General features: G+C 45.9%; 1 protein-coding gene across 5 annotated transcripts in view; it reads left to right on the top strand.

The window, feature by feature from the left end:
• Positions 1–24,517, top strand: part of crim1 (cysteine rich transmembrane BMP regulator 1 (chordin-like)) — a 212,232-nt gene that overhangs the window by 168,916 nt on the left and 18,799 nt on the right. For all 5 annotated transcript variants that reach the window (XM_078557345.1, XM_078557349.1, XM_078557344.1 and 2 more), the window contains 4 exons: positions 1,997–2,125; positions 11,378–11,534; positions 17,402–17,523; positions 22,753–22,962. In XM_078557345.1, the coding sequence (XP_078413471.1) occupies positions 1,997–2,125; positions 11,378–11,534; positions 17,402–17,523; positions 22,753–22,962 (618 nt within the window). The remainder of the gene's footprint in view (positions 1–1,996; positions 2,126–11,377; positions 11,535–17,401; positions 17,524–22,752; positions 22,963–24,517) is intronic.

A 24,517-nucleotide genomic window follows, 5' to 3' on the forward strand; every position in this document is an offset into this window, starting at 1 on the left:
GGTTAAGGGATAAATATTTGCTAGGACATCAGGGATAACCCCACTGCTTTCCTTTGAAATAGTGTAATGGAATCTTTTGCGTGAACCAGACAGGACCTCAGTTTAACATCTCATCTGAAAGACAGAAATGGAGCACCGCGGTCACTTTCACAGCCACTGGCAGTGCCACACTTCCTCAGTACTGCACTAGAGTGCCAGACTAGACTTTTGTGATCAAGTCCTGGACTAGAGTGTGAACTCAGAGGCTAGGGTGCTACTAATTGAGCAATGCTAACACCTTCATAAGGTGAAAGCAACATAGGCACTATACACTAATGGGAACAAGAGAAGGCCATTCAGCCCCTTGAGCCTTTCCACCATTCAGTTAGACCATGACTGATCTGTATCTTAACTCCATCTAATTAACCATTGCTGTGTGAAAACATCTTCTGTTGCTCTATTTCTTTTGTGTTAATGCCATAACTGGTTATAGCAAACTATGTCTCCTTCACTATATATATTGGTAGCTCCTTTCAATCCACTTAAGTATAGTTCAGCCAATTGTTTGTAGATGCACAGCACATCTGCACCCTTGGCCATATGATTATTATTAATGTCGCTTATATTTATAAAGCTCCATATCACGTGAAAATGGCTCAAAGCCCTTCACGTAATGAATTCCCTATGAAGTGCAGAAACTGTTGTTATTAAGGCAAATGTGGGTGGCCATTCTGGGTGGCAACATACCACAAACAACAGTAGAATAAGTGGTGAAGCAATGTATTTTTTTCATTGTATTGATTTTGTTAACCTCTGGTCTTGACTTTCTTCATTTGTGAGCTTACAAAGTGAGTAGCAGTAAACTGTTTGACGATAGGAACATTACAAATGAACCCATCCATGTCCACCAATCAATCTGCACAAGGGTAAAACGTGCACGCACAATTACATCAGGTATCATATGGTAACAGCCAGGCTGAGAAACCCTGGTTGACATTTATTGCTCGTCCTCACCCTGAGTCCAGCTGTAGCACACCGGCTTTGCTTGGTTGAGATCAGCTATCTCATCACCGACCAGGGATGAGCACGGGGCTTCCCCTCGTCTGTATGGTTCAATGCACACAGCACAGTCTTCGGTTTCTAATTGAGCCCTGGAGTGCATGCTAAAGGCCTGTATGTGAATACTTACCTCATTCATCAGGAGCAAGAAAAAGAAAGACGGAAAGATCATAACAATAGCCAAAATAGGGAGCCAGCACAATCCAAAAGAAATATTCGCCCTATGATTCCCTGATGACCTCCATTTACACTCAGTTGTCAGCTGCAGAAATGCAGGGCCCCTTGTACATTGAAATATTTGAGAAAATGGCGTTGGATGTAAAAAAAAAATAAAATAACTAGGACGCAACTATGAAAGGAGGTACTTCCCGACAAATGATGCACCCTTAATGGAATGTTGCCCTGTTAGCTGAGGCATAAGCAAGTGCAATTAATTTTTTTTTTTTAATTTTCACTGATATACTGCTTTATCACTTTGAAATGTCTCAGAGTACTTTATACATTTAATTAGTTTTGAAATGCAGTGATCGTCGCAAACAAATGTAAAAGTACTCTGCTCCGAATATGGCCCATAAACAGGCAAGTGAGATGAATGAGCCATCCATCTGATCTCATGGGCGGCTGTGGTTTAGGCAGCAGTTGTTGATACTGAGGGTTGTCCCTGCTCTTCAAAGAGGACTGTAGAGGATCTTTAAACTTCATTGGAACAAGCAAACAGCACCCTCCATTTAAAGTGTCATCCAAAGATCAGTGCCTCAGGCAATTTGGTGTCACTTCGGTGCTGCAGAGCCTAAATTATCTACTTGAACCTATGACTTTCTGATCCCTGAGTGTGAGCTCTGCCAAATATGCCAAGCTGGCTATAAAGAAAGGAAGAGTGATCTATACAAACTTTTCTAACACCTCTCTCCCCTCCTCTCTCTCTCTCCCTCTCTCTGGCATTCCTCCACTGCTGCAGAGCCAACATACATCACCATCGGACCTCCGATATGTGAGCTGCTAATCAACTGCACCCTGACAGAGAGAGACTGTATCTATGGCTTCAAACTGGACTACAGTGGATGCCGCACATGTCAATGCAAAACCAGTGAGTACGGCCTTCCTCATTCTGCTCAACATCTGTCAGCTGGTGTGTGTGTGTGTGTGTCAGATAGCAACAAGGATTCAGTCTGCGTTGCCACCTGAATCTACTAAAAGGGTTTATAAATAGGACTTCCCCACTGTGTGATATGATAAATATCACCAGAAGTGTGGCTGATGCAAATGATTCACAAGTGGGTTATGGCAGCCACACAAATGGAAATATTGATCGCAGTACACTGTTGCCCATGACATATTCAATTTATAACATTTTTGCAGTGTGGCTTCAGACAGAGGGAAAGGATACTTTAGAAAAAGCAATTCAGTTGAACCTCCTCCATTGTGACACTACTGCTGTGGTCCCGTGCCAGGAAAACGCCTCTTTTTTTCCATTTTCTGCTGGTGTTTCCTCACGTAATCTCATTGACAGGAACTGCAACGTGCGGTGATATCTTTCTTACTCCGTGCTGCATTCCATGTATTTATGCTTTAAATGTGAAAAATAAAAGTAGAATCCCTTAGCCTTGCTGCACCGGTGACACCACTTCCGGGAGACATTCCTGGGTGCCCCTGAGCAGCTGCGTTTGCATTCCAGGCCTCTTGTGTGTCCTCTGACGCTAGGCGGCTTTTGCAAGACTCTCAGGCTGGTTTTGAAGTCATAAAAGTCTTGCCTTTATATTGCTCCTTTCACAACCTGAAGATGCCGCAAAGCACCTCGCAGCCAATTAGGTTTTTTTTTTTAAAAGCGTAGTCACTGTTGAGGGGGGTCTTGTGGTGCAGTGATAGGGTCCCTCCCTCTGGGCTAGAAGCTCTGGGTTTAAGTCTCACTTCAGGATTTGATGGCCATGGAAGGTGCGTTCAAAACATGGCCAAACAGGTCAATTATCAACATTTTCATGTAAATCCTTCCAATGTGCCTGATGTCGGGTGGTAAGAGCAGGAGAGTTCCCTGGTCAGCCATACTTCAGAAGGCAGAGGCAAACCACTGTAGTACTTTGCCAAGCATAATCATGGATCAGCCTAATGGAAGCCCATGGTCGTCCACACCCTCTGAGGTCATGATACCCAAAGGAGGAGGAGTCACCATTGTCATGGCTTTCCACTGTACAATGGAGGCTCCCTGAGGAACTCTCCTGATAGGCCGAGCCTCCAATGCCAATCAGGGAGGAGGACTTTACTTAAGGGTTACTATGCCAGCAGGAAAACTGAAGTTCTAAAGTGATGCTTCTGGTATGAGGGTTCAGCTTGTCCCTTTACGATTAAAAGGAGCAGTTTCAGCAGAAAGAACCACTCAGGATTCTGAAATGACTCAGTAATTTATCCAGTGAATAATTAGGTCACTTGAAACCATGAAGCTCCAAGCTTGATCCCTGGTTTACATTAACTTGGCTGACCTCAGTAATAGCAAATTATGCTGCAATTGATCTTAGCATCTCTGTGCTAGGGAAGGGAAAAATTGGACCAGATACTGCTGCTGAAAGTGATAGAACAGCCCCAGAAAACTCCTGGGTAAGGAGGCAATTGAGTTCAACTAGGATGCTACCCCCGTGGTCAAATAGCTTGCCGACCCTGGAAGGATGATCACAGGTACAGATACTGGATGGCCCTCTATGTCCCCCACGTAGAACTACAACAAGGAGAGAAGTATGAAAAATGCATCAGGGAAACACTTGGCCCTCCACAATTTAAACGCACAAGAACCCCAGCAGCACACCCTGGTGTAGCACCACGAGCATGTGGAAGTATTTAATGGGCTTAAACCTGCCACAGGTACGAGAGAAGCTGCTACCTTTTCTCCTCTATTGTTTTAGAGGAGAGAGCACGTCTATTAAAAATCCTTCCCCTTACCTTTGGCTTTCTTTCTCCTGCCGTGTTTAATCTTGCCTCTTCTCCCTCTGAACGAGGAATACTAAGTATTTTTCAGGCTGTACATAACCCAAAGCCAGAATTTTTTTGTTCAACAAGCAGGCTTCAAAGACCCAATAAAAATTCCACTTGCCACATTGTTATGGAAGAAGTGTATTCTCGCCATGCATTTTGTTAATTAGCCTGCTGGCAGGTCATTAAAAGCTGAGTCATTATAAACATTTGGGTCAGGGGCTACAATTAAGCGATCAAAGGTGGGTTATGTTTTCTTTTTTAAAAAAATCCTTTAGCATGTTTAACATAATTGTCTCTCTGTTGAGACTGTACAGTTAAAGGGGGTTTTTTTTTCTAAAGTGAGTAAACTGTTGAAGCAAAGGGGCCACATCCACAGTCTCAGGATATCATGGAGGTTCAAAGGGGTAAGGAGGGTAAATCAAGATGTCATCGTTCAGTGAAAGGGACCAGGCAAAGCAAGGATGAGCTTTCTTTAAATCTGTTCTCAGATTGTGTTGCCGGTCCCAAGTCCTGAGAAGGCGAAGATGAGACTTCTCCTTGACCCGGTGCAGTACTTCTGTCACTGCTGTTCCCATGATGGTGTTAGATAGGGAATTGCAGGGTGTGTGGCCTGCATTTACTGGAGTGCTTCGAAGGAATCACATATGCTGTGGACAAAGGGGAACCAGTGGATGTACTGTACTTAGATTTCCAGAAGGCATTTGATAAAGTGTCACATCAAAGATCATTGCAGAAAGTAAAAGCTCATGGTGTGGGGGGGTAATGTATTGGCATGGATAGAATATTGGCTAGCTAACAGGAAGCAGACAGTTGGCATAAATGGGCCTTTTTCTGGTTGGCAGGATGTGACGAGTGGTGTGCCACAGGGATCAGTGCTGGGGCCTCAACTTTTTACAATTTATCTAAATGATTTGGATGAAGGGACGGAAGGAATGGTTGCTAAATTTGCTGACGACACATAGATAGGTAGGAAAGTAAATTGTGAAGAGGACATAAGGAGTCTACAAAGTGACATAGGTTAAGTGAATGGGCAAAGGTCTGGCAAATGGAGCATAATGTGGGAAAATGTGAAATTGTTCACTTTGGCAGGAAGAATAAAAAAGAAGCTTATATAAATGGTGAGAGATTGCAGAGTTCTGAGATTCAGAGGGATCTGGGTGTTCTAGCACATGAATCACAAAAGGCTAGTATACGGGTACAGCAGGAAATTAGGAAAGCTAATAGAATGTTGTCATTTATTGTGAAGGGAATTGATTACATAAGTAGGGAGGTTATGCTTCAGTTGTACAGGGCACTGGTGAGACCACAACTGGACTACTGTGTACAGTACTGATCTCCTTATTTAAGGAAAGATGTAAATATGTTAGAAGCAGTTCAGAGAAGGTTTACTAAACTAATACCAGGAATGGGCGGGTTGTCTTATGAGGAAAGGTTAGACAGGTTAGGATTGTATCCACTGGAATTAAGAAGAGTAAGAGGCAACTTGATTGAAACCTTTAAGATCCTGAGGGTTCTTGACAGGGTGGATGTGGAGACGATGTTTCCTCTTGTGGGAGAATCTAGAACTAGGGGTCACTGTTTAAAAATAAGGGGTCGCTCATTTAAGGCAGATGAGAAGAAATTTTTTTCACTCAGAGGGTCGTGAGTTTTTGGAACTCTCTTCCTCAAAAGGCAGTGGAAGCAGAGTCTTTGAATATCTTTAAGGCAGAGTTAGATATGTTCTTGATTAACAAGGGGGTGAAAGGTTATCGGGGGTGGGCAGGAATGTGGTGTTGAGGATACATTCAGACCGGCCATGATTTTATCGAATGGCGGAGCAGCCTTCAGGGGCCGAGTGGCCTTCTCTTGCTCCTAATTCGTATGTTCATATGGGAACCTACAGATTATGGTGTTCCGATCAAGTTGCTGCTCTTGCCATGGTAGAAGACATGGGGAGGCAGTGGCATAGTGGTAATGTCACTAGACTAGTGATTGTTATGGCACAGCCGATGGTAAATGCTGAGCTGTTCAAATCCCAGAGGGAAACTTGAAACAACTGTCACAACTAATTTTCACTTTGTATAAATTTCGAGATGTGTGCCTCAGTAGTAATAAGACCACCAAATCTTATAGGTTTTCATAAAACTAGATTAAACATTTATTAATAGGAGAAATAATTTTAAATACATACATAGATCTATAAATTGCTACTATGATAACTTCTAAATCCCCTACTCAATCTAACTCCCAGTTACACTTTCGTTAAGGCAACAGTAAGACACAGAAAGACCTAGGCCAAGAATCATGATACCCTGAACAAGTCGACTTCCAAGTTAGTTTTCTTAATTTCAGCCCTTTGAAGACGGCAGCTTGAAGCATAGATGCTGAAGGCTTTTCATACTTGTAAGATCTTAAAAATGCCTTCCTTACAAACACTCTTCTCTCCTTTATACATATCTAACACTTTGAATGCAAATACCCATTGTTTCACTATGTCTTTGGACTTTAACTCCCTGATAATAAAACCCTCTCATAGCACTAAGTTTTACCAGTAATCTTTGGGAAAAATAAACACACTGGGCAAAAGTTTTAGCTTGGTGGGCAGGAAGGCATGCGCCTGACCCGCTCGAGCATAAAATGATGTACCTTGACGTCAGGCGAGCATCCCGACGTCAACGTGCAGTTGCACGATATTTCCTTCGGCTGGCGCATGCCAGAGTCGGCAGCGCGCCCGCCAGCAATTAAAAGGCCTGTTAAGGCCATTAAAGGATCAATTGAACAGAATTTTTCGCTGCCCGTCCAACCTTACGGTTGGCGGGCAAACAAAAAGGCCAAGCGGCCTTCGCACTTTTCAGGAGCCCTCATCCTCATCGGGCAGGATGAGGTTTCCTAAAGCAAATAAAAATAAAATTAAAAATTAAATATTTAATTAATAACATGCCCCTGCTCGTGTGACAGAGTCACATGAAGGGACATGTTTTATTACATTCTTGATTGCTTTATTGATTTTTTTGGAAAATGCTTCGTCTCCCTGAGGCAGCTCAGTGCCTCAGGGAGATTATCAAGCGCGCACTGGCACGCATGCGCGAAGTTCATGCTCACCCCTCCCGCACTCCTCCCCTCGCCCGCACAGGCATCGCTGCCACTCGCATTTCACGCTGGGGGGGGGGGGAGGGGTGCTGGGCCTTAATTGGTCCTTAATTGAAATCGACTCCCGGTCTCGATCGCGGGCGACCGTCAGCTTGAAGACCACCCCCGCCTGCCCCTGCCGAGCCCACCCGACAGGGGTGAAATTCCGCCCACTGTTTCTAAACTTCAGCTGGCTAGCTGACACATTTCAACCCTCCTGTGTAAATAATCCAGTCTGGTTTATTTCAAAATGCAAATGTTCCCTTGACACCTATGTTTCTAAACTCCCCTATGTTTATCCAATTAACATTTCAAACCTAACCTCTCTTCTTAGATCAAAGCACCCAGACTAGCTGCCTCTAATTCAATTAAATCTCACACACACACACTCTTACTCTATTTTACAATAAATTCCAGTCACATTACGAGAATTATTATTTCTTCTTGACAGTGATCCAGAGACCAAAGTGAATTCTCTGGGGTACGTAGGTTCAGATCCCACCAGGGCCTGCGGTGGAATTTAACATCAACAATTTCAGCAATGGTGACCATGAAACCTTTGTCGTAAAAAAACCCTCCAGGTTTATTAATGCCCTTTAGGGAAGGAGATCTGCTGTCCTGACCTGGCCTGGCCTACTTGGGACTCCAGGTCCACAGCAATGTGGTTGACTCTTAACTGCCCCATGAAATGGCCTAGCAAGCCACTCAGTTCCAGGGCAATTAGGGTTGGGCAGCAAATGCTGGCCTTTGCCAGTGACGCCCACATTCCATGAAAGAATTTTTTTTTAAAGTACAATTGTTGCTGGAGTGCATCCTGTATATCATGCATGCTGCAGCCACAGGGCGCCTGTGATGTTACGCTACAAAAGCAAAAGAATAATCCACCAGAATAGGAAACAGAACCACGTTCATTTATGTTTGTTTTATTCATTCATGGGACGTGACCATCATCACTGGCAGGGCCAACATTTATTGCCTATTCTTAATTGCCCTTGAGAAGGTGATGGTGGGTCTGCTGTTCCCCCACAGGATGGGCAGAATTTTTAGGTCGGCGTGCGGGTGCGTGCCCCACCTAATCCAGACGCGAAATCCGGACTGATGACGTCGGGCGAGCGTCCCCGACGTCATCCCGCGCGCGCGTGATATTTTGGTTAGCGGGCGCGCGCGCAAGTGTTGGGATGAAGTTTAAATTTTTTAAAAGATGTACGGGCAGAGTTTCCATCATGTCTATGTTCGAGTGACTGATTCTGACGCATGATGCATGGACATTTTTTTCTGGACGTTAAAAAGTCTTTATTCCATTGTTTTGAAGTCTTCAGCTCCCTGAGGCAGCTCTCTGTCCTTCAGGGAGCCTTCATTCTGCGCTCGCCCACGCCCGCACTTAGGTTGGCACCCGCCCTCCTCCTGCCCCTCACCCTGGCTGCGCTGAGCATTTCACCGTGCGGTTGGAGGCTGATCGCAGGCGGTAGTCCACTCCCCGGTCGCTCTCGGGCCCACCAACCACGCCCACATGCCGACCTTAAAATCCTGCCCGATGAGTTTTTCGACATTAAGAGGTTTGTCTGGGGATGGTGTTAATAATAGACTGTGGCCGGAATTTTCTGAGCCCGTTGGCGTCAGGCATCATGGGCGCGGGGAGAGGGAGTGGGAGGGTGGGGGAGCAGGACAATATGGCAGGAAAGCACAGCGGGATCATCCGGTCGGTGTCCGTCATGGCAGAACGCCAATCCTGCCGGAGGCTGGCAAGAACCTGATTTGCATCCCGGTAGTGGGATGCAAAGTAAGGCCCGACCAAAATCGTCCCCCACATGCCAGATTTACCGTTACGCAGGCGGGAAAACACACCGGCCCAGAACATGTCTGGACAAGTGTGACGTGCAGAAGTCGGGACTTACCATTAGGGCCTTGCTCAGATTGCGCTCATCCGAGGAGCAGAAGATGCTGGAGCCCTACAGCTACCAGACCCTGGAGGAACATGGGCATCGCATGCTGGGTGGATCCCCATGGACATGGCTCCTCCACGAAGCAGCTCACAGAAGGTGGGAGGTCTCCGCTGATGTTTTGGGTCTGCCTCAGAACATCATGTTCTTGGCCATGGGCTGCTACAGATGATCGGTGACGGGGAGAGAAAGGTTCAGCTGTCAGTGTGAGAGGAAGGTGTAGCAGGGGCGGTGGGAGAGGAAGGTCTAGGTGTGACTGGGAGAGAAAGGTATACTGGGCAGGGGGGGGTGGGGGGGCGGAAGAGTGGGGGTTGAGGGAGGCGGGTAGTGAGGCGTCACTAAATTTGGGGTCTGGCATCTTCTTTGCTTTCAGGGCCATCTGTCACCTGGAGCAGTCCTGGTCCGTAGGCATCAAGTAGACTGCGCACTGGTGCACTTCAAATATGGCACCCGGAGTGAGGAAGTGCTGAGATCGTGGCGTGGTGGGCAAACTCGAGACCACCTGCCAGCGAATGTTTCCCGTGAATGAATTATCAGTGAGGCGGGGCGCGCTGGACAATGTTACGATAGGCGCAAAAATCTGACATTGCGGCCGGTGGGTAAAACAACTTTTTTTCCCGCCTGCTACCGCACATTGTGCAAATCTGGGACGATTCCGCCCTGTGTAGAGACTTTCCTTCAATAAGGCAGCGAGAAGGTCATTTCAGCTGCTCTTTTGCAATTCAACTAAGAAATTAAACTGAGGTCCCACCGGCCTGTTCAAATGGGCTTAGAAGATACCATGCCGCTAACTGAAAAAGAGTTCTCCCAGCGTTCACTACCAATTTTCCCTCAACCAAGACTACCGACACAGAGTATCTGGGCATAGAAAATAGGAGCAGGAGTAGGTCATTCGGCCCTTCGAGCCTGCTCCGCCATTCAATATGATCATGACTGATCCTCTATCTCAACGCTGTACTCCTGCTCTCTCCCCATACCCCTTGAAGCCTTCAGAGTCCAGAAATCTATCCATTTCCTTCTTAAATATATTCAGTGACTTGACCTCCACAGCCTTTTGAGGTAGAGAATTCCACAGGTTCACCACTGTCTGAGTGAAGAAGTTTCTCCCTCATCTCAGTCTTAAATGGTCTATCCCTAATCCTGAGACAGTGACCCCTTGTTTTTGCACCACCCCTCCCAGCCAGAGGAAATATTATCCCTGCATCCAGTCCGTCCATCCCTGTCAGAATTTTATATGTTCCAATGAGATCCCTTCTCATTCTTCTAAACTCCAGTGAATACAAGCCTAGTCGGCCCAATCTCTACTCCTAAGTGTATCCTTTCTTAGGTAAGGAGACCAAAACTGCACACATAATATATCTGATTGCTATTTGTAGGACTTCGCAATTCAAAATTGTATGCCAGCTTTGCCTACAAAAGAAGAGTAATTTATTTTGAAAGTAATTAATTGGCTGCGAAGCACTTTAGGATGCCTTGGGGACATAAAAGATGTTCTAGAATTGCATTTTTTTTTTCCTTTTTAAGTCCAGGGGCACAAGAACAGCATTGGAACAGATGCCAGGTGCTTAGCCACTCAAGTGACAGTGCATGCAGGAGGGATATCCAAACCAAGAGACAGGACGACACTTTATTTTGAATAAGGGTGGACACCAATCTTAGATTTAAGTGACCCTCAAGATCCAATTTCCTTAAAGTTATTAGACCAAAAGGCAGAGCCCATCCCTAAATTATAACAACGACTGCACCTCACTAAGTACTCCATTGACTCTGGGGGCAGGACTTGGCGCTTTGAGTCGGAGCCCCAATGTCAGGGTCAAATGGAGGTCACAACCCTGCGCTTTGTGGGGAAGAGTCACCCTCAGCGATTTTCCCCGAATTGGTCAATTAGTTGTCAGGGGGTGGGCCCGCTGCCCAATGCCCAATGGAGGATGCTGGGCGGGCTTGCAAAACTGGGGGCCTAATAGGAGACTCGCTAACACTGAACAAGCAGCGGGATGGAATGGGCTGCTGACAATATGCCATAATAGGTCTTTAAGGGCCCTTAATTGGCTACCCGCTGCTCACAGGCAGGTGGAACTTCTCCCCCCCATATCACATTCCACCCTCCGACCCCATCCTGCCTCCGGGTAAATGGCCCTGGGGCAGGATAGTGTGAAGACACCAGCTGGTGTCACGAATTTTCGTGTTCGCCCACCTCCAGGCTAAACATCCTGCCCCAGGAGCCCTAAGGAAGCGAAAAGCGTTGGGTAAATATAAGTCTTTTTTCTCTTCTTGCTGTAAATGAAGTTTTGATAATGCTTAAGTTTAATGTAACCTTGTCTTCTTTCCAGGAGAAGAGCTATGTACAGGCCTCATCTCAGGCTGTGGTTTGGACTGTCCCTTCGGCTTGCAGACTGATGTACACGGCTGTGAGATCTGCCAGTGCCGCACACGACCAAAGAAATGCAAACCAGTGGTTTGCGACAAGTACTGTCCCTTCGGATACATGTACGTGCAAGCGTTTTCTTACTGTTGTAAAGCTGTAGTTACCAATCCTTGCAGAGCATGTGCCTTAATAGGGGTAACTTTCAACTCTGGCAGGGGGCGTAAAAGTAGTGGCATCCGATTGGCCGCACATTATACACTACACCCTTTAGATTTTTCTACACCTTTTCCTAATTTGGGATGAGTCACAAAATAGGAGTGACAACCTTTTGTTCCAGTTTGTGAAACTGCGAACCATTTGCTGCCTCTTAGACAAGCTTCCATCAGTTTGTAATCTCGCTTCGCACTTAACACGTCTTGAGGATCCCCCCTCGCATTTCCCCAACACCGAAGACTCACGCTGTTCTGCATGTTTTACATCCGTAAAGCCCTGTAAGTGCTGTACCTTGGATCACAGTTGGAAAAGAAAGTCGCACTCACACCTAATTGGCTTGTTTTCATTAAACAGCAATAAATCAGAACTAAACGGATCGAGCAATGGTTCGCTATAGGTATATATATCTTCTTTAGAAAAAAGTAATTTCATTCTGGCTGCTTCCAGCTGCCAAACTACAAATGTGCTTCAGCAATTCATCTCAAACTGTATTTACAGTAATTGGACTTTGTGGCCTCACAAAGACAATTACACAGAATTCCACCTCAGCAGTAGAGAAATACATTGTGCATTCCATGGCACAATGATTGTAAAATAGTGTGTGCCGACTTAACAGGTGGAATTTAATGCCCTCTCCCCTGGAGAGGTTTGTGGCAGGGGGGTATTTAATCGGGCGGGGCCGCTTTCCCACCTTTTCACTGAATAAGTCTGTGGTGGGAAGACTCGTGGACACCTTGCCACCCCGCTGCCAATTGAAACCCTTAAGAAGGCAATTAATACCTACTTAAGGTTTTCATCTCGCCACAGCTGATACTCACCCATTGGCAGGCAGGGGCTCACCTATTAGAGATCCAGAATTAACGGTAATGTGTGGCATGTTCCTGTAATTTTCTATGAGATTGTCTCACTGCAGTGTGATTCACTCTCACTGTGGTCTAGCAGCGGGAAGCCCTGCAGGGGTTGGTTGCAGACTTGCCGGGGGGGGGAGCACCTTGTTCAAAGGCACTCAGTGCCTGATCGAGGGATCCAACATCAGGAAAGGGAGGAGAGCCCACTGAGAGCAACACCTCAACTTTTGCTGCCAACTTCCCTTCCCCAAGACCCCCCCACCCCGTGACCCACCACCTGCCATCACACACCTGTAGCCTGGGTCCCTTGGCAGTCCTGGGCCTTGGGTAGGTGTATTACCAGCTGTCGAGCAGTGAGAGCTGCCGGCCTCTGATTGGTTCTTGATCCTGGGAAGGCCCTCCACTGCCAAGTTAAGTGCCTGATTGGTGCTTAATATCTCAGGCCTGCTGGCAAAGAGAGGATGCAGAGCCCTCATCAGCTCTCAAGCCAATGGGTCAGACTCCTGTTGCCTACATGAAGGTCCACCCAGTTTTCCACTTCTGCAACATCGCCCAACTTCTCCTCTGTCTCAGCTCAGCTGCTACTGAAAGCCTCATCCATGCCTTTGTTACTTCTAGACTTCACTATTCCAATGCACTCCTGGCTGGTCTCTCACATTCCACCCTCCGTAAACTTGAGGTCATCCAAAAACCTGCTGCCGTGTCTTAAGATGCACCAAGCCCTGTTCCCCGAAAACCCTTGTGCTCACTGGCCTGCATTGATTCCTGGTCAAGCAACGCCTTGATTTTAAAATTCACATCCTTATTTTCAAATCCCGCCGTGTCCTCGCTCCTCTCTATCTCTATAATCAGCTCCAGCTCCACATTCCAGCCTCTTGGGCACCCTTATTTTAAATCACTCCACCATCAGTGGCCATCCCTTCAGTTGCCCAGGCCCTAAACTCTGGAATACCCTCACTGCACCTCTCTGCCCTCTTTTAAGATAATCCTTAGAATCTTTCAGACATCTGACCTAATATCTCTTTTTTTTAATTTGTGGGATGTGGACATCACTAGCTAGGCCAGCATCCCTAATTGCCCTTGTTAAGGGCATTTTAAGAGTCAACCATATTGCTGTGGGTTTGGAGTCATATGTAGACCAGACAAGGATGGCAGATTTCTTTCCCTAAAGGGAAAGTAAACCAGATGAGTTTTTATGACAATCAGCATTGATTTTGTGGTCATCATCAGACTAATTTGGATTCAAATTTTACCATCTGCCATGGCGGGATTTGAACCCAGATCCCCTGACCATTACCCTGGGGTCTCTAGAATACTGGTCCAGTGATAACACCACAGTGCCACCGTCTCCCCCTAATGTGATTTGATGTCATATTTTGTTTTATAATGCTCATGTGAAGTGCCCTGGGCTGTATCATTACATTAAAGGCGCTGTATAAATAATAGCTGTTATTGTTATTACAAGCATTGCTTTCGGAGATCCAGAATTAACTATAATATATGGCATTTTCCTGTTACTTTCTCACTGCAGCAAGATTCACTCTCACTGTGGTCTAGCAGCTATTGCCTTTAACATGCTCCAAGCTTAGAGCTACTGACCTGTAAGCTCCTGGTTCTTTATTATTGCCCTGTAATAGCCTCATGTCTATGTGTTATTGGTGCCCCAGATATAATCAGCTAACTGAGCACACAGTAGGGATGAAACCTGGGACTTGCCTGGTCTGGAAATATCAGTGCCACACCATGTGGTACATTTACTCTCTGAACCATCACAGGAGCATTTCTCTTCTATCAACGAGGCAGAAAGATTTTTTTAAAATTGTGGATTCCATCAGATCTGCAAAAGAAAGCAAAACATTTTAGCAGACATCACTGTTATCAGTGGTCAGATCTCAAGCCATACCTAAGCAGTGTTTTGATAACATCTCAACGTTGAAGTGAATGTCGACGATTTAGGGAGAAGTTAAGATTCACAGATGCACGAGTAGAAGCCTGAGACAGGGGACAGTGGTGTTATACAGCCTTCTCCAAAAAAACATGCTGTTTACAGCAAGCCAGTCGCTTTCAGGAATGGTATGTTGGCACGCAGCTCATCTGGAGATGCCATTGCAATCAAGCCCAATCCTGCCCTTCTCCAATGTCAGCGTGCACACTTTTTCTTTTTGCCTGGGTTCACTGGAATTTGATTAGGAGGACAGTAGCAGACTGGTAATCTTACTGGATTAGTACTCCAGAGGCCTGGACAAATGCTCCAGAGCCATGAATTCAAATCCCACCAAGGCAGCTTGGGTGGGTGGGGTGGGTGGGGTGGGGTGGTGGGTGTGTGGGGTCAAACTTAAATTCAGTTAATTCATACATCTGGAATAAAATGCTAGTCTCATTAAAAATGATCATGAAACCACAGGGTTGTCATTAAAGACCATCTGGTTCACTAATCTGCCATCCTTAACCAGTCTGGCCAACACATGACTCCGGGCGACACAGCAATGTGGTTGACTCTTAACTGCCCTCTGAAATGGCCCATCAAGCCACTCAGTTCTATCAGACTGCTACAAAAGTAGCACTGCGGGTGTACCTACACCACATGGACTGTAGCAGCTCAAGGGAAATTCGGGATGGGCAAATAACTGCTGGCCTTGCCTGCAATATTCACGTCCCAAGACTAAATCACTGAAAGTATTTAAAGAGGAGGTAGGTAGATTTTTGAAATATCGGGGAGTTGAGGGCTATGAGGAGCTGGCACGCAAGAGCAGTTGAGGCCTGGGGCAGATCAGCCATGATCTTATTGAATGGCGGGGCAGGCTTGAGGGGCTGATTGGCCTACTCCTGCTCCTATTTCTTATGTTCTAAGACAAATAATGAAAAAAGAGAGAACCCTAGGTGACCTCTCCATCCCTAGTCCAGACCAAAATGAGGAAGCCTGCTGTAAAAAGTTACTGAGCCTGACTGCGAGGGAGCTGGAGTAACACACACAACTGAAAAGGCACAACTACTGAAGTATCTCTATGGCCAGGATATTTAGGTTGGCGAGCAGGGGGTGGGGCCCGCTCACCAACGTGTAAAATGATGCGGGATGACGCCTGGTGGAACGTCACCCCGCGTCATTTCAATTTTCAGGTCGGCGGGGGCGCAGCCGAATCAGCTGTGCACCCGCCGACTCATCAACAGCCTATTGAGGCCATTTAAAAAGTAATTCAAGTAATTAATGGACCTGCCCGTCCAACCTTAAGGTTGGCGGGCAGGCCGGGAGCCCTGGCGGGCGTCAGAAGAAGCCTGAAACCTCATCCACGGGCAGGATGAGGTTCCATGAGGGTTTTTAAAAATTTAATAAAGGTTTGATTAAAAGTGATGGACACGTCCCAACTCATGTGACAATGTCACATGGGGGGAACGTGTCAGGGAAATTTTATTTTTGCCCCTTCACCATTTTTAGATTTGGTGCCGATCTCCCTGAAGCTGCACTTAGCCTCAGGGAGATGAGTGCGCCCACCCACGTAAAATGGCAGCACGCCCCCAATCGGAGGCGCACCCGCTCCTGCACTTCCACCCCCCACCACCCCCAAACCCCCAACGGGGGGAAAATTCTTCCCTATGTCACCAAGACAATGACTACATCTCTACTGACATTAATCCAGCTCCTTCATACTGATACATTCAATAACTCCTCCAACTCAATGCTTGCCCTCTTTATTCAACATACATTGTTTAACCCAGGAATGATGGAAGGGAAAGCCCGTCAAAATGAATCCTATTCTTTCAGATTGAAAAAAAAGTTTAGAGGATACTGATGTCAAGAATCCCTTTGTTTCTCCGAGTTCGTTAATATTTTGTTAATTTCCCTGTTTAAAAAAACAAAATTCCCTCTACTACCCTTTTCCAGGTCTCAGACACTGGCATGGTGCTACCAACAACTCACCGAGCCAACTAATAATTTTCTTCTAAATTGTTTGTTAAGGGGAGATTTAAGAGAGGCGTTTAAAAATTATAAGGAGTTTTTTGCTAGGGGACTCTAGCAAAGAAAATAGTAACAACTTTTCTTTAGAGAGTATCTTCAATCTAATAAAATGTCTCAAGGTGCTTCACGGGGGCTTTATAAAACAAAATATGAAGCTGAGCCACATGAGATGTTTGATCAGATGACCAAAAGCTTGGTCAAAGTGATGGGTTTTAAGGAGTGTCTTAAAGGAGGAAAGTGAGGTAGAGAGAGTTTCCAGCCTTTTCTACTGTAGGGGGGGGTTTCCACTGTGTCTAAAGTTTGCACTGGCGGACAGTTGGGTAGCCGGAGAACACAGGTTCAAAACAATTTTCAAAAGAGCCGGAAGGGAGATGAGGAGATTTTTTACTATGCAATGAGATGCTGCAGTGGAATACACTCCATGAAAGCGCGGTAGAAGCAGATTCAATAGTAACTTCTGAAAGGGAATTGGATAAATGCTCAAAAGGGAAACATTTGCAGGCCGGTAGGAAAGGGCAGAGGAGCGGAACGAATTGGATAGCTCTTTCAAAGAGCCTGTGCAGACAAGATAGGCCGAGTGGCCTCCTGTGATTTAATATCCTGTGTTTCCTCCTTCCCTGTGTTCTTCGCCTTCACTCACCACCGTCCAATTGAGTTTTGCAGCTGAGAATGAACAAGCCCTCCACATGACCATGAAACCTTGTGCTGCCTCATTGTGTCCCTGGACTCCAGACAGAATGGAGCCACCACATTCCCATCAGCCACCACCCCCCCTTCCACTTTTCACTTGGCGGAATCCAGGCAACAGCAGCTGGAAACCCAAAACTGCTTTGTAGCTGAGTTTCTACGGGTAGAAGTTTGAAATTAAGTTGCTCAGACTGGTTTGAAAGATGTTTGTATTACTTAAATTATAATGGGCAGCTTTTGCTTGTTTGGGAATTACTTTCTTCATTACCTTTTCTTTTAAAAACAGGAAGAACAAACATAGCTGTGATATCTGTCGCTGCAAGAAGTGCCCAGAGCGTCCATGTGACAAGTATTGTCCAATGGGATTCGAGCAAGACATTTATGGCTGTCTTATCTGCAAGTGCAAGGGTAGGGGAGCTAATTGCTTTTACCTGACGCATTGAGTTTTTGTCACACTAGGCTTAAGGAAGAAGATAATAATTATCAGGCGCTAATGTGAATCCCATTTCTCCGAGGCCCAAGGAAAATTGTAGTGTCTGTTCTCCTGTTAATTAAGATAGTCATCTTCAGCAAAGGCACCTTTCCTGAAAGGACTTTGATCCTACTCAACTCCCTTAAGCGAACAGGAGAGCATAAGCTAATCACTCATACAGGAAAGGTACCCTTTATGTATTGCAGACTGCCTCTCAAGAGGGCTTTGGTGTGCGGGTAAGTGGAAGAGAATTCCAATGAGTGATTCTATCCTGGTTTCAAGGTTTTATTTTAGATTTACTGAGTAAATAATAGGTCTTTTCAGTCGACTCCTAGTTCACCTGCTGAAGTGTCAGAGGCCTGTCCAATGATGGTTCCACTGATTGTGGCATCTTTCATATGCCTCAGCACTTGTGGGATTTTAAGAAGCACCCTAAAGAAAGAGAGGGAGGTCTAGGGAGGGAACTCTGGGGCTTAGGGCCCTAGAAGGTACAGCTCTCAATGGTGAAGCGATTAAAATTGGGGAAGCCCAAGAGGTGAGAACTGGAGGAGAACAGAGATATCAGGAGGATACAGGAATAGGATCCAAGGATGAGAATTTTAAAAGTCAAATTGGGAAGTATTTCAACTGCTAAGAAGGCTGGTAATCAGACAGCAGCATTTTTAAGATTTGCAAAATTCTAAGGAGCTGATACGGTGGAGTGATTAAATAAGTAAAAAGATGATGGTGCAAAACAAAGACCTCCCGGGTAGCCTCTGACCCCTGGTGAAGGTATAAGGGATGTGGGAGCCAGATAAGGACAGGATCAGAACTCACCTGTGTCACCCTCGGTAGCAATTCAGAACCGTGACTGGGGCAAGGTACTGGAGGGCATTTGGTGTCTGTAGAAAAACGCTCATCATGTGGGAGTTAGTGCTGGTAGGAGATGAGAGAGGAGGAGAAGATGAAGAGATAAATAAAAAATAGGAACTCATCACAGCACAACGTGTGTCCCTGACCTAATTTGATTCTCTCTAAGGAGCCTGGTAACACAGTTACGTTAACCACTTCACCTCAAACCATTTGAAACCATTGGAGCTGTCATGAGCAGGAATTTATTTAGGTCATTTATTTAATCAGCGACTGCACAAACAGTTGAATGTTCAACCCATATTTTTTTCTTTTGGGGCACATGCGTCTCAGTATTCTAAATTGTATTTTTTTTAAATGGCCTTCTGTTGAATTACCTTATTGGCCTCCAGAAAGCTTCCGGCTCCCAATTTTTTTTATTCTTTCATGTGATGTGGGTGTCACTGGATAGGCCAGCATTTATTGCCCATCCCTAATTGCCCTTGAGAAGGTGGTGGTGAGCTGCCTTCCTGAACCGCTGCAGCCCATGTGATGTAAGTACACCCACAGTGCTGTTAGGAAAGGAACTGCAGGATTTTGACCAAGAGACAGTGAAGGAATATATAGTTCCAAGTCAGGATGGTGAGTGGCTTCCAGGTGGTGGTATTCCCACGTGTCTGCTGCACTTGTCCTTCTGGATGGTAGTGGTCATGGGTTTAGGGACAATCTAAACTTGGTGAGTTCCCACAGTGTATCTTGTAGATGGTACACACTGCTGCCACTGTGCGTCGGTGGTGGAGGGAGTGAATGTTTGTGGATGGTGTGCCAATCAAGAGGGCTGCTTATTATCCAATTGAGTGCTGCAGGTGAATTCTAGTTGGAGACAGGATTGGACTCAGTTGTGATGCACTTCTGATTCAATAATATTGCCAGTGCTAACTCTCTGAACTTACACACGAAGAGTGGCTACATGTATCAAATAGCAGAGGGAAGCCAGCACCTTTCAGCAAGTTTAACACAAGAATGTAAGAAATAGGAGCAGAGGTAGGCCACATGCTCCCTTTCGCCTGCTCACCATTCTGTAAGACCATAGCTGATCTTCTACACCCATCCACTTTACTGCCCTGTCCCAATATCTCCTGATTCCCTTAGTTCACAAAAATTTAACAATCTCAGTTTTGGACATATATTCAGCAACTGAGCATCCACAACTTTCTGGGCTAGAGAACTCTGAAGGTTCACAACCCTCTGAGTGAATAAATTTCTCATCCTCTCAGTCCCAAGTTGTCGACCCCTCATCCTGAGATTATGAACGATAGTTCATAGAACCTCCAAGACATTATCCCAAGGAGGAAGTAATTGTGCGAAACGGAAGTTTAATTATTCTTGTTGATTTTATTCATTATCTTTTTTTTCTCGGACACATAATTTATGTAGGTGTATTTTTCAATGAGTAGTGTTTTGGAAGTGTTTTCTTTTCATTTTTGGACTCATGAGCAGGCATGTCCTAAACGGTGGCATTCTGTCCTCCAAATGTCATTGTAATCGAAAGAGCCAGTGCAGAAATGTGTTGAGCAGGCAGATGTCCAGCTGTGCCTTCTCAGTAGGATAAACATTGGGCTATTTGGATAGAGCTCTTTAATCGAGCAATTGATTTCAGCAAGTTATTTGTCACCATAATCATTGGGGAACTGACCATGGAGTTTCCTGGCCTTCGTAGCTGAACATTCAGCAGTTCCATGGTTGACGAGTTTCGACCCAGCAATGGCTGACTTGAAGTCACCGCGTGAAAGGGCATGCAAAGTTTCATAGTATTATGCTGCACAGTTATAGGTAAAATCCTTGTGATCAAGTTTAACCCCCAATAGATGGATGAGTCTGACTCAGGTGAGAAGGGAAAATGTTAAAAATTTCAAACAGGATCCCAAAATGCCTCAAACACAATTTTAGTGGAAGGGGCAGGCAATCAATCCACTCTCAGGATACAAGTTGATCATTCAAACCTGTTTAAGGAGGCTGCGGGCCTCAGGAAACACGTCAGGTTAAAAAAAAAAGAGGCAGGAAAGGCATAAGGTAAAATTACTTTATTGCACTGCTTGTGGGCTAGGAGGAACAGGCGTTTTTCCTCCAGGCCTCAACAGGTTAAAACTTTAAACTCACCCCCACCATCACCTGCACAGTCTCCTTGCCCCTGATAACCGCCCCGACCACCTCATAATCACCCCATTTGCTCCCCGTGACCTGCATCTGACCCTCCCACAGGCCCCCGAGATCTCTCCCACAACTGCCCCATACCCCCCGCCCCACACACACACACACACACACACACACACACCCCATCCACATACCACTTAACCTACCTGCTCTTTGGAGCCACAGCTTTCCCCACTGAGAGGCAAGCACGCCAGTAAGACAAGCTAGGTGTCAGGCGGGGAACCTGGATAAAACAATTCAGACACAGTTAAATCTCCATGGCAATGGGAGAAACCTGCACTTCCAAATTTCCTCATTGTAAATCCTCCCCTGCCCTTTTCCTCACTCCAAAACCACACCGCAATGCAAGTGCTACTTGCATGTTTGTTTGTCCTCATATGCCTGGATGCCACTGAGCTAGATTACCTGGGTGGCAGCATCAAACACGTTGATACTCCAGTCTCACCCTGGGTCAATGGTCCTCATGGTGAGTCCATATTCTTGGCTATGCCTCCGCGGGGGAGATGTCAAGCAGAAATCTTTCCGCCACAGTAAGAGATAAAATCATGCCAGCAAGTAGCCGCGGTAAGTCCAACGTTCAACCCCTGGTCAGTCCTGAGTTAGTCAGTTTCAGCCAAGGTAGCAAGGTGAAACTCCCGAGTTTGTGTTGGTATCCAAATTAGATATGGGAAATCAGCCCGGATTTCCACTCCTGATCTTTGCCCACTCGTAGTGTGTATATGTCAGCGGAGAAGAGGATCAGGCCCTACTGTCCATTATCAGCTAGTACCATAAGTACAAGGTAAATGACGGCCATTTTGATGAGGTATCAGAGGGAAACCAGCGCTTAAGAAACCATACTCCAGAAACTGTGTCCTAGAAAGAGATTCTAGGTGGCAGAGTGGGTTAAACAGTGCCTTTTAATCTGTGAACCAAATTGAGCCTAGATTGACAGGATGAAAGTCTTCTCTGGCTGCAAGGATTCCGTAGAATCATAGAATAGCTCAACCCATCAAGTGTGTACCAGCTCGTTCAAAGAGTAATCCCGTTAATCCCACTCCCCTGCTCTTCCCCACCTTCCTGCAATTTTTTTCTCTTTCAAATAGCTATCTAATTCCTTCATGAAGGCTACCATTAAATCTGAACCCTGCCAGGCAGTTCATTCCAAACCCTAACTACTCGTTGTCTAAAAGATTTTACCTTCTGTCACCTCAGGTTCTTTTGCTAGTCACCTTAAATCTGTGCCCTCTGCCTGTCGACCCATCAACCATTGGAAACACTTACTCGTTATTTACATCATGTGACAGGAGGTCATGTCGTCTCAATCCACCTCCAAGTGGACATGGTCCTGCAATACAAACCCGCTCTTCGTTTGATCCTAATTTAGAATCCCACTCAAAGACCTGTGATGTGGAGAATGGAAGAAATGTCATATTGTCTTAAGAAATGTCATTAAGGGTTGAGGTATATCGTTAGGGAAGAATAAAGGAAACCTTTTGGCTCAGTCGTTAGCACTCTCATCTCTTGAGTTATGGGTTCAAGCCACTCCACTTGAGCACATAATCTAGGCTGGCACACTCCAGTGTGGCATGAGGGAGCACTGCAGTGTCGGAGGCGTATTTTTCCAGATGAGGTGTTAAACTAAAGTCCCACAGCACTATTTCAAAGAAGAGCCAGAGGAGTTATCACCGGTGCCCTGGTCAATATTTGTCCCTCAATTAATGTCACTGAAAACAAATGATCTGGTCACATATCTCATTGGGGTGTTTGTGGGAGCTTGCTGTGCACAAATTAGCTGCCATGTTTCCTACATTATAACAGTGATGGTACTTCAAAAGTGCTTCATTGGCAGTGACGTGCTTTGGAACTTCCTGAGGCTAGAGAAAGCGTCATATCGATTTAAGTTGCTTTTTAATGCAATGTTAAGATTTCATGGAGTATTGTTCTCCTTTTGGTTTGGAAACAGAGCAGCCATGATCTAACTGAATGGAGGAGCAGGCTTGAGGAGCTGAATGGTCTGCTCCTATTCCTGTGCACAAAGTCACAATGGGCCTGCTCAGGTGTAAGAAAAAGCCATATGGTTAAGAGGGAGGGACAGCCCTACACAATGACTAACTCTCGTTTGTCCAATTCTCAATATCTAGATGTGCCCACAACCATCATGCCACCGGTCAAAACTGGCTCGTGCTTGTCCATGGATGGGCGACGACACGAGAGTGGCGAGAGTTGGCACGACGGTTGCCGTGAGTGTTACTGCTACAGTGGGCGAGAGATGTGCGCCCTCATCACCTGCTCCGTGCCCAACTGTGGAAATCCTACCATCCGCCCTGGACAATGCTGTCCATCATGCCCAGGTAAGCAGCACTTAACTAACCCCCCACTCCCTCCCCTTCCCCCCACCCTGTATATATAGTGAGGCAGAGGTGCGGCTATTTTATTAACATGGGCCCTTAGTAAAGGCTTGCCTCTGACCAGTGCACTTTACTGCACAGAAAGAGGTCATCCAGACCACCGCATCTTGGCTGGCTCTCAGAAAGAGCCCTTAACTGTGGAACAGGAACATTTTTTTGTGTTTGGTAAAATTTGTTCAGAGTATTAACTATTATTAATAAGACTCTCAGCATTGTAGGCGTGTGCTAAACCTAAAATGTCAGGGTCACTGAGCACCGGCTATGCATAAATGTTAATCCAATATGCCAAACTCATAGATTAATTTCAGAGGATCCTTTGCTGTGTTGGTATCACTGAAGTTATCTTACTGAGTCCAGCTTTGAAGCTAGTTCAGATAATCATTAGCTGGAGTTTGCCATTAATTGATAGTAAAACACTGCACTAATTGAAGAGTGGGTAAACGCATCATACCTTGTGATACTAAAACAGTTTTTATACCAACATGGTGTTAGATTGTGTTCCAGAAGTCCAGCTTCAGTGACATACCTTCATCATTTACTGTTACATCTAGCTTCCTTATCCCAGCAGCAGACACACAGCCCCATGATAAACTGGGGATAAGAAAATAAAGATAAAAATAGAATGAGAAAGCCCAGAGCACAATTTTCACCACCGCCCCCCCCCGGCCCCAGTGGGGCAAGAATGCAGTCAGGCGGGCATGCAACTTTACATCATCGGCCAGGTACCAGTTTATCGGCACCATCCCACCCCTGAGCCATTTTCCCAGAGGCGAGATCAGGTGCAGGAAGGTTACGGCGAGTAGCCAATTCAAGTCAGTCGATGGCCAATTATCAGAGGTTGACTGGATTATTCCAGCCAGCCTGCAGACGCCCCCCTACCCAGCACCAGGAACTAGTCAGTTTCCTGAAAGTGGCCTCCCAACAGCAGAATGAGGAGGATGGAGGATGAAGATGGAGGAGCCCTCTCTCGTATCTGAAAAGATAGCCTGTTGCTTCCTCCATGCCGGAGCACCTTCTGATGGTCCTCCAGCTTTGAGAGCTCACCCACCATCCTTAAATGGACAACGAGTGGTCCTCTGGCCACCCGTTAGCCTTTTCGGGGAACATCGTTGCCAGGTGACTATTTCCCACAAAGTATGGGGTCAAGACCCCCTACATCAGTGTGATAACAGCTTACACGTGGTAAAGCAAAGGGAAGGGCTGTTTTGTTTTCTTATCCCTAGTCCAGGAGCATGAAGACCTATTCACCTAGGCTGGGATCAGCAAAGTCCTCACAGACTAGGAATAGAACCTGGAACTTTCCAGATCCATGTTTTTGTTTGGGAATGACCTAGCAAAGAGCCAGCACAGCCAAGAATGGGCCAAATGGCCACCTACTATTTTGTGGATCATATTGGACATTGAACCTCTGCGGTGAGCCATCCATTGTCCACCAGCTTCTGCCACTTGGTCACCACCTCTAATTTCACCAGTTTAAGAACGTTTCAGAGTAATGAGC

This window comes from Cetorhinus maximus, chromosome 14 (genome assembly GCF_964194155.1).
Source record: "Cetorhinus maximus chromosome 14, sCetMax3.hap1.1, whole genome shotgun sequence".
Taxonomy (NCBI): Eukaryota; Metazoa; Chordata; class Chondrichthyes; order Lamniformes; family Cetorhinidae; genus Cetorhinus; species Cetorhinus maximus.